The 14,121-nt window shown below is 36.0% G+C and overlaps 1 protein-coding gene and 1 non-coding gene across 2 annotated transcripts; one reads left to right on the forward strand and one right to left on the reverse strand.

Annotated features, from left to right (window-relative positions):
* The first annotated feature begins 573 nt into the window (after positions 1-573).
* LOC125491391 lies at positions 574-2,116 on the forward strand. The gene is made up of 2 exons (XM_048633221.1): positions 574-900; positions 2,070-2,116. The coding sequence occupies exons 1-2, from the start codon at positions 624-626 to the stop codon at positions 2,114-2,116; spliced, it is 324 nt and encodes a 107-aa protein (XP_048489178.1). The 5' UTR covers positions 574-623.
* A 7,327-nt stretch (positions 2,117-9,443) lies between these two features.
* On the reverse strand, positions 9,444-9,516 carry Trnav-aac. The gene has a single exon. It is a non-coding gene; the product is annotated as a tRNA-Val (tRNA).
* Between the last annotated feature and the right edge of the window lie 4,605 nt (positions 9,517-14,121).

Here is a 14,121-nt window from a genome sequence, read left to right on the forward strand (position 1 = left end):
ATTAACTTGCCTGACTCTTTCCATGACCTTACGTAGTCTCATATTATGTATTTCAACAGTTTCACCATAGACTAAAAAATCATCAACAAAAATTAATACTCCCTCTAGATCTCCAAACAAATCTAGCATAATCCTATAGAAAATTTCAGTTGACGCATTAATTCCAAAGGGTAATCTTAAATATTTGTACCTACCGAATGGAGTTTGAAAGGTACATAAGTCAGAACTTTCACTGTCTAATTTAAGAGACCAAAATCCTGAAAATGCGTCAAGATGACTATAATATGCGGCACCTTTAAGTTTTGACCTAATTTCATCTATGTTAACTAAAGGATAATGTTCTCTCATTATGCTCTTGTTTAAATGTCTAGGATCCAAACAAATTCTTAACTGACCTGATTCTTTTACAGTTACAACCACTGAATTGACCCAAGAAGTAGGCTTAGTGACCTTTTCTATGACCTCCATCTCCACCATGCGATCCAGCTCGCCACGGAGATCCTTCAGTAGAGCGAACGGAACTTTCCTCGGTGGATCAACGCACGGAACAGCGTCAGGGTTGAGGTTGGTGTCAAGTGTGGGGTACAGAAAAAGCTGAGAAGAAATACATTAAAATTGTCAAGATGGACTCCGATAAAGTCAAGCCGATGTCTGCTGAGCATGTGCCGCACAAGGTGAAGATGGACTCCGACAAAGTCAAGCCGATGTCTGCTGAGCATGTGCCGCACAATGTGAATGCACTGCCAATTCTGCACATTTCGACGGATGCACTAAATAACAACGGTGAAGAGTGGAAGAAATGGTGGCAGCAATACGAGTTATACTTGTTAGCATCAGGGCTGGATGCCACGTCAGAAAAAAGGAAAATTGCCATCATGCTGCATTCTATGGGGGGCAAAGGTTTGGAGATATTTAATTCCTTCAACCTAGATATCAATGTCATCAAGCTGGAAGAAGTTAGAAAGAAGTTCAGCAACTACTTTGAGCCTCAGACAAATTTAACATTGTTGCGTCATACATTCTTTACACGCAAGCAAAATAATGCTGAAAGTATTAACGAATTCATGACTGATCTGGAAAATATCAGCATGAAGTGTGAGTTCGGAGATTTGAGAGAATCACTGGTCAGAGATATCTTCATAGCAAATATGTCATCAAATCTATCACACATACGTCAACGTCTTCTACAAGAGTCAAAATTAACACTGGAGCGCACTATGGAAATTGCCAGGACAGTAATTGTTGCACAGCAGAATGCTGAGACAATCTCGAGCACAAGAGATGCCGTCAGGGAAAATGTTCTTCAAGTAAACAGTCAAAGAAGTAACTCAGGAGGTCGTCAAGCTTCATATAACCATAGAAGTCGAGCTTCAAGTCCAACAAGAATGAATCGTCATCCTGAGAGGTCGAGCAGTTCAGAGTCAAGTTCGAGTCATCATTACAATCGTCGTCAGTCACCATCAATGTCGTCGTCAAAGGAGCCCTGTGGAAGATGTGGTCAAAGGCACCGCTACAAATGTCCAGCTGCAGGAGCCAGATGCAGGTCATGTAATTCTTTTGGTCATTTTGCTAAATTTTGTTGGAAAAGTAAAAATATAAGAAATTTAGAGTCATTAAGTCTCAATGATGAAGATGCTGAATGCGCTGAGAGACATTTTATAGGCGCAGTAACTAAAAACATAAACAATTATTCAAATCAAGCATGGCATTTAAAACTTATGATAAATAAAAAACCTGTAGACTGTATTTTAGACTCGGGAGCAGATCTAAACATAATGTCACTTTCAAATTTTCAGAATATCAATATAAATAACATTAACTTACAAAATTGTAACTTAAAAGTAACAGGATTTGGTGGGAAGGACATACCTATTGTTGGACAGTGTGAATTTAAGTGTGTGTTATATGGGAGAGTCACACATTATATTAATTTTGTCATTACAAACTTAGAATGCCAAACTGTATTGGGTCTTCCTAGTTGTCTAAGCTTGGGTATAATAAAACGGGTCTTTAACATTCAAAAAGATGATTGTGAATCAATATTAACAGAATATAATGATGTTTTCCAGGGTCTTGGATGTCTTCCGCCTGTCGTTCATCTCAACCCCACACCTGACACCATGTATTGTTTGGGGGTTCATATATTTATAATAAAAAGTCTTCACTGGCACAGTAATTTATATTGTTTTATTTCAGACACAGTTGACACAATGTTGTAGACCAGAGCAAGTTAAAAAGTGACAAGTTGCTATCGATGACATTGACAGAACTAGAGATGTGATATGATAACTAGTGATGTGACAGAAAGGACCTCATTATACCTATACCTACCTACATAGATGGTTGGCGTTAGCGATATAGCGTGACTGGTTGAACTATTTTATTAAAATAATAACAATGGTGACATTGATCACTGTAACAAATTAACAATATTATTATTATTATCTGGCAGTATAGTCCGTCAGTGGAAGATTACTTAGGCTAATGATGATGTATGAAATCTAGTGTAAGCCGAGGACAGATTTTTGTTAATTTTAGTAGGTAAAATAAATTTTAGGTTGGTATTATTTTTGAGTAGAAATTACGTTTGATGGCGAGAATCACAGGCACACATTTTGGAATACTTACTTTCTTTGCTTATTTTGCTATAATTTAGGATTTTATTCAGTAAATAGATCATACTAGGTATTTAGAAAAAATGAAATATGGATAAAAGATGAACGTCTCAACATGATTTAGATACAATTTCAGAACGCAACTTTACTTTCATTATCAATCGTATCACTAGATGGCAGTATTTAACAGTAGTAGTCGTAGAAAAAGTATTATTGTAGTTTCGATCTATGTTTTACAGATGGCGCTAAATTATATTTTTTATTTTTTTATATTTGAAGTATACTGTATGTACCTCCTGTCTTTAGGTAAAATTAGCTTCATAAGTACCTACTTAGCTAATTAGGTACCTATACCCTTTTACTAACCTACACTTTACAAATTATAAACTGAAAATGTTTGATACAATAAAATGGTTAAGTACCAACCACCATTATCTTAATAGGTAAGTACTCATAGTTATTTTTAGAAACCTTTTGGTAGTTAGTAGGTAGGTACATAAGTCTAGGTACTTACCACAATATTTAATAACATCATGCCAAATGTATTGGAAAAATACCAATTTGATATTGAAAATCTAAATGGAAATGTCTTGTATTGTTTACCAGTGAAGTCTAAACTATTTATGTCGCCCCCTCTGTAAATGCTATTTCAGTTCGGCTAAATAAATTGAAACGGACGACCACCCAAATTGAGTCAACGAGCTTTTAAAGTTAGGTGCGGGGGCGGTAAGTTGGGTAGGTACCTAAGTACCTAAGCAGTAGCTACACCTTGCCTACTTACATTGTATGTAAGTAGCTACGCACCTATTAATAATTTTAATACTTAAGTACCTATAGGTAATTGTTTTAGGTACTCATTAGTTAAATAAATTAATATTGCTTACGTATTACAAGTTTATGACCCAAATAGAGAGATATTTATCTACTGCACCCTGATTGATTAGATACAAGAGGATTTATGATGATGACCTTAGTACCTACCTACTACAAAAGTACAAACAGAATTAGTTGCCTAGTTAAGCAGGTAAACATATAGGTAAACTACTTACTTACTTAAAACTTACTTATTACCGCCTAATGTAGTTAGGGACTTATTTTTAAAAAACTCTTTGACTTTATGTCTAGGACTAAGCTCACCACACTACACTTGATACCTAGACTACCATAAATATTATACCATACCAACTCAAATGCAATTTATAACAGGCACTCCGATGCACAAGCGGCTTCAATGTGTATCAGTAAATACAAATCAACTGTCAGCTGTTTGTCTACTGTCAATTTAGTATACCGACCTATACCGACGTTTAATGTCAAATTATGTACAGAATTGGCTTACATAACCTCAGCTTAGCTTCAGCTTAGGCATAATATCAGCTTATGTAGGTACTTACCCACTTCTTACTAAGTACTTACGTCTATTTCTCACATAATCTTTGTCTCTTCAGGGGTGTTTTAGCACTGGAAAAGAATTTTTTGGAGTAGGATTTCAGTGTTGTTGTTTCACCTTGTCAATTTTACAAAGTCTAACTTAGTTAGGTGATAAAAAATGCGCTTTGTGAGTTTAGCAAGGTATAAACGCGTAAATAGATAAGTTACTTCGTAAGTGAATATAAAATATACCTACCTAGGTACTTTAGGTACCTAATACCTACCTATGTGTTATTTCTAGTAGAACCAACACCAACACCGATTGATTTTGCACGGTCCGATTTGTCAAAGCAAAAACTCCCTCGCGATAAGACAAAACAAATCACTTTTATTTTTATTCTCATTGTAGCATTGGCAGCCTCCCCCAATGCCTACAAACGAATAATATTCAACTGGTAGACATTGGCATTGCTATCACCGTCAATCGGTTACTCTGGTTACCCTTCAGGCTAAAATTCCACCCTTATAGAATTTTCCCTTGCGATTTTCTGTGCAATGTTGGAAAATCTAAATATATTGCTATACTTACCAAAAATATAAAAGTAGGTACCCGTAAGTACTTACTTACCTACTTATCTATTTGTATCTGTCATAATTTTTATAATATGTAATAATAATTACTTAAGTATAGTCGTTTGCAATAGAATCCAACAATCATGTAAACAAATATGGCGGACTGACATTGACAGCGTATTGTTTATGCCCATAGTGATGTCATAGTGTTCTAATTAGATTAAATATATAAGCCATAGACTATAAAATAAAACTGATTATGTTATATAAAAAAAGTATAAAACAAATTTAAATCTTCGTCTTCGTCATCATCACTATCAGAAGTGTCGCCGGTGACCGTAATTATAAATGGAACCACTGTGTCATCGCTTGCCGTGTCTAAAATGCCGTCTAGCTTTTTCATTTCTTCCTCTTCCTTTTTTCGTTTTGGTTAATTATATTAAGCTCTTAAAAAAAATATATTATTGTATTCAAATAATATTAAATTAAAATAATTTATTAAATTAAAAATAAAAGATAACTTCAGATTACGAACAACACTAACTTTTCAATGACTTATAGAGTTCGATGAGTAAAAAACTAAGATGACAGCTTGTCAAATACTTCGAAATTTTTACGTTGCAAATGTTTTAACAAATTTAACTTATAAATACAAGTTAAATCGTGTTGAAGATAATGTGAAAACAATGGTGCGTTCGTTGAAATCAGACTATGTTCATAATTGATCGTCAAATGTATGTGATTACGGAGTAATCGTGACAATTTGGTTTGTTTACATGATTGTTGGATTCTATTGCAAACTACTATACCTAAGTTTGCTCTTCAAAGGTAGATGTTGTGGCGAGACAGTAAGACATACATATAGACAATATTGAATGAATAGGTAAGTAGTACTTAGTTACAAGAGCCAAAGGTTGCACTCTATTAACATAACACAACTACCTACATAAACGAGACTTAAAGGACAAAGGCAGGGTTCTAAGGACGTTTTGTACCACTATGGAAATGACGGGTTCCGTAATGAAAGTACCATGATTAGAGAGACACTGTACAGGTACACAAGTCAATTAATTACTAGATTTTTAGAAGCTGGGAGAAAAGAGAAAAACGGAAAAAAAGAATCTTTAAAATGTGGTCGCAATGGAACGTAAACATTCATACAGGAAGAATGGAACGTCAAGTGAAGTAATGTTTATGCCAAGTACTCTGTGATTTACGTCATAAATGTCTAGGTTGGATCTCAGTATAATGAAAAAAATTGACAAACCAGAGCAGAAAAATTGAAATGATAAAGAAATGTGTCATGTCAACAACTAAACGTCAACACCATGTCAACTGATGTCAACACTTGAACAACACAAGACGAACAACGTGAATAATAATTTTATAATAATATGTTAGGTATATCAAGTTATATGTTTACGTTTAAATAAATACGGGATGTGCAACGTACATAATAAATATAATGATTTTATTAATATTATCGACTAGATCAGGCTACTACTTTCATCATGGAATAATGTTATACTTATCCAACTTCTGAAGTTTTAAATTGCTATTCCGCAACAGGGATCTGCTGTGCCATTTCGAAATGCTATATGTAAAGGTTCTACTATATGGGTATGCATTTGGCGAGTAATGTAATGAAATAAAATATACTGTTTAAAAGATCATTGTTTTATTTACATAACATAATTTGCCTGGAATCAACTTTAGGAATGTTATGTTCCTATTACCTACTCTATTCTATTCTCTGTTGGGGTGTAAGTACCTGCACCTGGCTCTCTAGATGTGCTAAATCTAGATAGGTATGCAGGTTTCCTTCACTGTAAGTGTGATGGTATACATTTTAATTAAATTCAAAGAACACATTGGTACATGTCAGCGCCGGGATTCGAACTGCAGAACGCAGTTGCTCTTCTCATATTTGACTTAGGTATTTATCATCCTATGGTTCATAGAAAATATTGTCAGGATTTTGCGTGTTCTTGTTCTGCTGCTTCTGCAGGTTCCTGATGAAGAAGTAGGACGGGAGCCTGCCGGGGAGGTGGAACAGGAACCGGGTCTGGTTCTCCACTTTGTCACATTTGTTCTATATCTTCAGCAGTTTCAGCGGTATTAAAAATATTAAATAATTAGGTTAGGTAATGGAAAATGAAATAACAACTACTATGTGCTACAATGACAAGATTGACAAGCAAGATTCAGTGTTACTAGATTTAAATATTCAAAAAATATCGATTATAGTGAATCGAATAAAGAGAAAAAGAAAATGGTTTACTATGGATAAAAGTCTTCAAGACTTAAATATAATGATATTTTATAAACCAAATGTACTAGTTGTGGCACAAATAGTACCAGAACATGTAATTTATTGATACATAAAATATCTTTTGTATTTAAGAATGTATCGATATTTCTATTCGATTACTTTTTTGCTCGGATTTGCTGGTAATATTCCGAGGTCTGGCACCACTGTTGTTACGTTCCGTTCTCTATATGTTTGTTTTTACGTTCCATTATCCTTAGATTTAAATATTCTTCATTTATAATTTTTTCATTTCCCCCGACTTCTAAAAATATTGTAATTACTGAAAATACCTTATCTAGACTGTATTAATAAATGGTGAAAACATGGTTCTGAAACGCTCCAAAAAAAAGGCGGTACGCCCACTGCCGTTCTCCTTTGTCAATGCTACTACAAAAATTCACTTTATAAATGTCTACGTCACATCGCTCCTTCTCCGACCATTACCAACATCGCTAAGGGAGAAATGGGTAAATTTATGAGTTTATGGCGTGCGAACCGCCAGTTTGTTTTGAAGCATCTGTCATAGACGTAATAGTAACAGGGGTCAGTCGGGTCAGTGGGTTAACTGCTTCATTCTCGGTGACATTCGACATTTAACTAAGTTAGAGTTAGTTGTGGCGGTGTAAATGGATATGTCACGTGCTTATTTACTATAGCTGTTCCCGCGAGCTTCGCTTCGCCTTAAAAAGTTTTCCCGCGGGGATTCCGTGTTAAAAAGTAGCCTATGTTCTCTAGACCATCTGTATACCAAATTTCATTCAAATCCGTTCAGTAGTTTTGGCGTGAAAGAGTAACAGACAGACAGACAGACACAGTTACTTTCGCATTATACCTACGAGTAATATTAGTTAGGATTATGATTAGGATTTAGGGTTAAAATGGAAGGAGCAATAGCAGGTAAGTACTTAGTGCGTAATGTGCGTAAGTATCTATTATTTTCTACACCGTATGTAATCTACATAATTATCACAAAACTACAAAGTTACTATGTTATGAAATGAATTTAATAGCCAGTATCATATCAATGATAAATACGAAGGTGGTTTATAGCGGGTTTTTTATTTTGTCATGTAACACTCACACTGTAAAACATGCCTACATATCTAATCACCCTGGATCAATAATAGGTATCAATTTATGCACCTAACAGGCTAACATCATACAATGTGTGTGACTCCAGTTATTTTAAAGCTGCGTACAGAGTTACAGACCCGCCAAACGAACGTCAACGAACGCGTATCGTTGACCTTCGTTGCTGCAATCTGCCCTGTATTAAGTATGATAAAATATCCATCGTTGGGCGTTCGTTGGCCATTCGTTGGACCGGTCCGTACGCAGCTTAACATGAATACCATAACTCTAGGGAAACACCAAATTATTGGCCTAACAGGGTCTTCCGGCTTGAACAATGTGGGAAATGAAGTCCACCGGAAAGGATTCGCTCCTGTAATAATAACAAACAAACGAATATAATTAAGTGTGTGTGCCTTACTACCGCCTATGTACAGCATGGTATATCTAAGCCCAAAACTAAAATCATAGGTTTCGGCTTAGTATACCCTTTTTGCAACACCCTGTATATGGTTGCACTTAATTAACAACGATACTTATTCCTACTTACCTAAATAACATTAATTATTAAGTTACGTTACTATTATTATCATTATTATGTAGGTACTATTAATATTTACTTACTTAGCTCTATTTGTTCTGAGCGGAAGAACCCTATATTTTTATGGCTAAAATTTACTAAGATGGCCGTTCCTCATGTTACTATAATCACATAAGTACTTAACTAGAAAAAAATACTTACCTAGTTACTTATAAAAAATTATACAGAATTTTGCAGGATGTTTTCCCGAATTTTCCAAAGTTGTTAAGAATAACCCGCTGAGTTCTTTTTCTGTTTACTAAACTTACCTAAGTACCTACAACACTTTTGCAACAACTTGTAAGCACATACATAATTATTATGCAAAGTTGTGGCTATCCTAATTAAAACAAGATCCAATACTACAACCAACGTTCTGAATCGGAAAGCCGCGAGCGAGGGTCCAAAATTATGAACGCAACTTGTGTTTGGACACACAGACGGAATTCCCGATTTGCTTTCACTCAGTTGTTTATTTTCTCCGCCACATTAACTTTCACTTTAGCGAAAGATAATTGAAAGGGAATTCTCTCGTTTGCCCGATGAGCTGTGATTTGGCCGCTTTATAATAACGATGTTGTGTTTGTTTTCAAATTGCTCCTTTGTTTTTTTTGTTTATTTGTTTTCTAGTAGGTAAAACAGTTGTTCTATGAGGTAAAACCAACTTGCTAACCGACACTACTACTGCTACCGACCGATTTATACTTGGCCGGTTTTTACTCTTTACATAATGTTAAGTTTAGGCACAGAATAATAACTAGGACCAGGTTTAGGTAATGAATAAGTATAATGTACACGTATGCTATAAAATAGGGACGTTGACAGTTTAATTATAAATAATCAAGGTACAAAAATGAGAGTTGATAATTTTATTTTATAATAATACTAAAAATAATCTATAAATAAATAAAAAAAAGCAAAATGTTTCCGCCCGGGATCGAACCGGGGGCCTTCTGCGTGTTAGGCAGATGTGATAACCGCTACACCACGGAAACTGTTGTTATCGGTTACGAAATACGTGTATATGTTTTAAATGTGTGTCTGTAGGTTCTAAGCCTAAAACGTGCCCAAGCCGTGTGACGTGACGTGTTTTTTTCTGCCGAAGGAGGAGGGTAATGTTTTTATTATGATGATTATCAAAAATTATAAGAGTAGGGACTTACTTGAGAGATAATAATATTATGTAGTTACAATACTTACCGCAAATTAGATAACTATAGTTAAGTAAGTACCTAACAATACACAATAATGTCAGTAGATTAACTACCTACCACAAACTAAAAATGTATTTCACAGCTCTCCCATGCTTTACTTCCGTAAGAAATATTGCTCATCGTAAAGTTAATGTATGAAACAGGAAAAAACTTTTAGAACACACAGAAGTTTCTTTGAACAAAATGTAGCCCAATTTTCTTCTGAGTAATAGATCGACATAAATCTGACAACTAAATGACAAGATTTATTTAAGGTAAGCGTCCACCTTTCGGAATATTACGCAATGAACGCATCGCATTCAGTATTCTTTGCACTTATAGAAATTCGAACAAATGCGTCCAATTCATCGGCATTGCCGACGCTGCCTTTTCTCCATACCTTTATGAAAATCCGTTTGGTACGATAACGATAGGTTGATTGATTGATTGATTATTTATTTATTCAGAACAAAATATATACAATTTGACTTAAAACTAAACACCGCCAAACTACAAGGTAGTTTATTGGCAGTACATGCTCTCTTTAACAATTTTTTTTACTAACATGTGACTTATCACTAACATCTAACAGACAAATTTAAGGTGGTCGCTATCTTAATATACTCGTACAGTACTTACGGGAAAATATTATTAACGATTATACAAATATACCTAGGTACATCTAGGTATGCAGCAGACTCTGTAAAACTCAGTGTGCCCCCACACCAGTCTAACCTAATAGCTGAACCCTTTGATACCCGATATGATAGGCACACCCGTGAAAACAAACTGCCTAACAAGATAATTCAGTTAACTTGGTTTAACGTACGCTTGCGACACGACGGGTTTGGGCCCATTAGACTTATGCATTGAACCTGAAAAAACCTTTGCTATAGTAGGTAGGTAACCTACCGCCAAACCGTACCGGTTTAACAAATTAAAGTAAAAATTATGCTGTAACTAACTAAAATTATCCGTAATATACACATAATAAACATGTAATTAACGTAATTTTACACATTAAAAGGCGTGTGGCTGAGAATTGACCGTCCGAATTAATAATCTGTGTCGTAACCGCAGAACCATCAAACCATCTATGTACCTAACCAATAACCAAGAACTGAATAAAATGATCAGACGGGTACTAAATCGGTACTGAAAACGAAAATAATATTATTATACACAGGCTTTTAGCTACGGGTCCCCTTTTTAATTGTATTACTCAAACGGGAAACGGGGCCTAGCAACTCCTGTTAGTATTTACTTTATTCAATTTTTGTATGGAACCATTTATGTAAGTAACGTAAGTATACATATTGGTCTGTGGCCTGTGCAGCCAAACCCTGCCGCTATAGCCGTAATTTTTTAATAATCACATTTTTTTAATGCTTCCGCTTAGCTTTCGCTAAAAGGCTGCTTGAAATATGTTTTGATAATTAAGTTCTTCTCAAGGAGCTTGATTGATTCCGAAGTAAGAATCGAGAAACATACAGTCCAACTATAAAGGCACGATCATGACAATAAAGAGTGCGATTTAGCCAAGAACTTTTATCATTGTCAGTTGTTTACTTACATTTTTAAAATAAAATACCGATCGATAAAGGCTTTTACGGTTTTGTTGTAAATATAATCGATCTAATACGGTTTATACGGTCCATTTTCATAACATTATAGTTGGAATGTACACATGCACAGATTAAGTATTAAAATACATACTTTGAAGACTGAATGGCGTAGTGGTTAGTGACCCTGACTGCTATGTCGAAGGTTCCGGGTTCGATTCCCGGCTGGGGCAGATATTTGTACTCGGGTCTTGGGTGTTGATATTTATATTTAATATGTATCCATCTGTCTATGTATTTGTGTAGATATATCAGCTGTCCGACACCCATAACACAGGTTCTGCCTAGCTTGGGGTCGGATGGCCGTGTGTGAGATGTCCCTGTACATATTATACATATTATATTTATTATTATTAGGTAGTTCTTAAGTATCCTAAGTACACCACGTAATTACGCGCTCCAGACATTTTATTGCCACGCAGATGTCTTTTTTTTCCCACCCCAAGTGCAGCCATACTTCCTGCCACATCTTTGATTGTAATCTCACCAATCTCACCAACAAACACGCGTGTCATGGCGTCCGCGCTCTCATTAACTCACTTCCCCGCTGTAGTGGAGAATTAGCATCGTACGTATCTCGTTTGAAAGATATGTATTTGAATACGATGCCGGGGGTTGCCACGCTAATAGGGCTGTGGGGACTCCAACACCGTTTCTTTCGGATAATGGGATAAAACCAAAAAATAGAATATACGGTTTTAGTAGCTATACGTATCTATGTAAATACCGTAATTCGTTGCATTAAAAGAAACTATAAAACACGAAATACGACTTAATTGGTACGTATGTTTTTTTTCCACAACACGATTTTATTTAAACCACGACGCCACACTTCGCTAAAATGTTAAAGTAATTTCGTAAGTAGTTAGTCAATTTATTCATGATACCGTTACTTGATTTCGAAAAGAAAGAAAGAAAACCCGCTTATGCTGTGGACTCCAGACAGTGGCGAAGACATCCCTAACGTCCCTCCACCACCGTTTGTAAGGGCGGGGGCACGTTAACGGTTCCGTGGCCGCGTTAATTGAATGAGGATCCGAGGTGACAGTGTAGAACGGGATTTATATTTTAGTTTTGGTTTTTTTTGCGCGCGGTTGTTAGCGAGAAGTTTGTAAAGGACGTTCTTTGGTAGCGAAAAAGACTGTTTTTGTATGTACCATGAATCATTCTTTCCAAGCCTAGCCTATGTAATATTGATAAGAAAGTAGTATTATAAATATTAGTAGTATCAAAAAAGTAGCAATTAGGTACTTATCCATTCATTTCTTAACCAGACAAAAGTGTTTATCCGCGTCATAATGTCTATTAATTAATTAATATCTAATGAGCTACCATTGTCCCAAGCTACGCGCGGTTGTCTAAAGGTCAGAGCACAATATCCACAATAGATTGACGTGTCCAGGGGCCGTGTTCGCCCATGGAGCTCACTCTAGCTTATGAAAAACTATCCGGAAAATTAATAGAACGTACCTATTGTAAGTTTAAATGTGGTTTACAAAATACAGGTATTACAACTGTTTATGTCATTCAAAATGTTCATTCGGAATTCCTGGCCATTGAGTATGAATGGTCTGGAGACGAAATCGACGGACGTTCCCCTCTGCCGGGGTAGTGGGCCAAAAAGGCCCACCGATTTATAAAAACTAGTTGCAGAGTCAATTTTCACTAGACTCAATCTAGATGGCAAAGCGTTCGTTTCATTGAAAATGATTTGTTCACATACTAAAATGACAGCTTCATTACATAGATAGCATAGATAGAATATTCGGATTTCCGGATTTGCTCACAGATTTGATCGCCTTCGGTCATGGTTTATTGTTATTAGCCGTTGCCTAGCAACCAATATCAAAAAAATGCAATAGTGATATAACGGTATGTAGATACCTTTGTATTTATCGACAAAAAATGTCATAGTTGGGAACTTGGGAAGCGTCCGTAGTCGAGTTTGCTTCAGTGATCGTAACTGATCACTGAGGTTAAGCAACACATGGCACGGTCAGCTATGGGTGACCGATTTCAAGTGGTTCTTTTCTTGACGCTTCCGTGCTTCGGACGGCACGTTAAGCCGTGGGTCCCGGTTGCTGCTTCGGCAGCAGTCGTTAAGCCTAGTCAGAGGCCCTCGGGCAGCTTGAAAACATCTGACAGTCGGGTTTGTCTACCCGAAAACTTCAGTGCATTGTACTCACCAAAAACGGTGATACGGCTCGCGACTTATACCATGTGAATACAAATGTAGTACCAAAAAACTACTTAGTATATGTGCGTCATTAATTTGTTACTTAGGTAACTTAGGTTTTCGTTTTTAGGATAAGTTATTTAAATAAAGGCTGCGTTAAATAATCATTCATAATTTAATACAATATATACATAATATAAACACTCACACCTTGTAATAATGTACTCCCTTGCGGGGTAGGCAGAAGTGCATTGTTGCACCCACTTTTCGCCATTGTTTATGTTAGTCCCAATGTAATAGGGGGCGGGCCTATTGCCATTTCACGGGCACATCCAAGACCCGAGAACAAATATCTGCCCCGGCCGGGAATCGAACCCGGGACCTTCGGCTCAGTAGTCAGGGTCACTAACCACTACGCCATTCAGTCGTCATAATTTAACTAATTTAAAATTAGTATTTCCAACCCATGTCCTCGAATTCATCGATAACACTTATCGATAATTGTTACATCCATTGGCAAGAAAAATGAAGACACTGTGTTCATGATTAAATGTCACTTCACGTAACCCTTATTGCTGGGAATTAAAACTCAAAATGGCATATCAAATG

This window comes from Plutella xylostella, chromosome 5 (assembly GCF_932276165.1).
Source record: "Plutella xylostella chromosome 5, ilPluXylo3.1, whole genome shotgun sequence".
Taxonomy (NCBI): Eukaryota; Metazoa; Arthropoda; class Insecta; order Lepidoptera; family Plutellidae; genus Plutella; species Plutella xylostella.

Bases quoted from the DNA above. Each gene is read 5' to 3' on its own strand.
- LOC125491391 (XM_048633221.1), top strand. From the start codon at position 624: ATGGACTCCGATAAAGTCAAGCCGATGTCTGCTGAGCATGTGCCGCAC. The intron at 901-2,069 runs GTTTGGAGATAT...GATGTTTTCCAG, and splicing joins GCATTCTATGGGGGGCAAAG to GGTCTTGGATGTCTTCCGCC.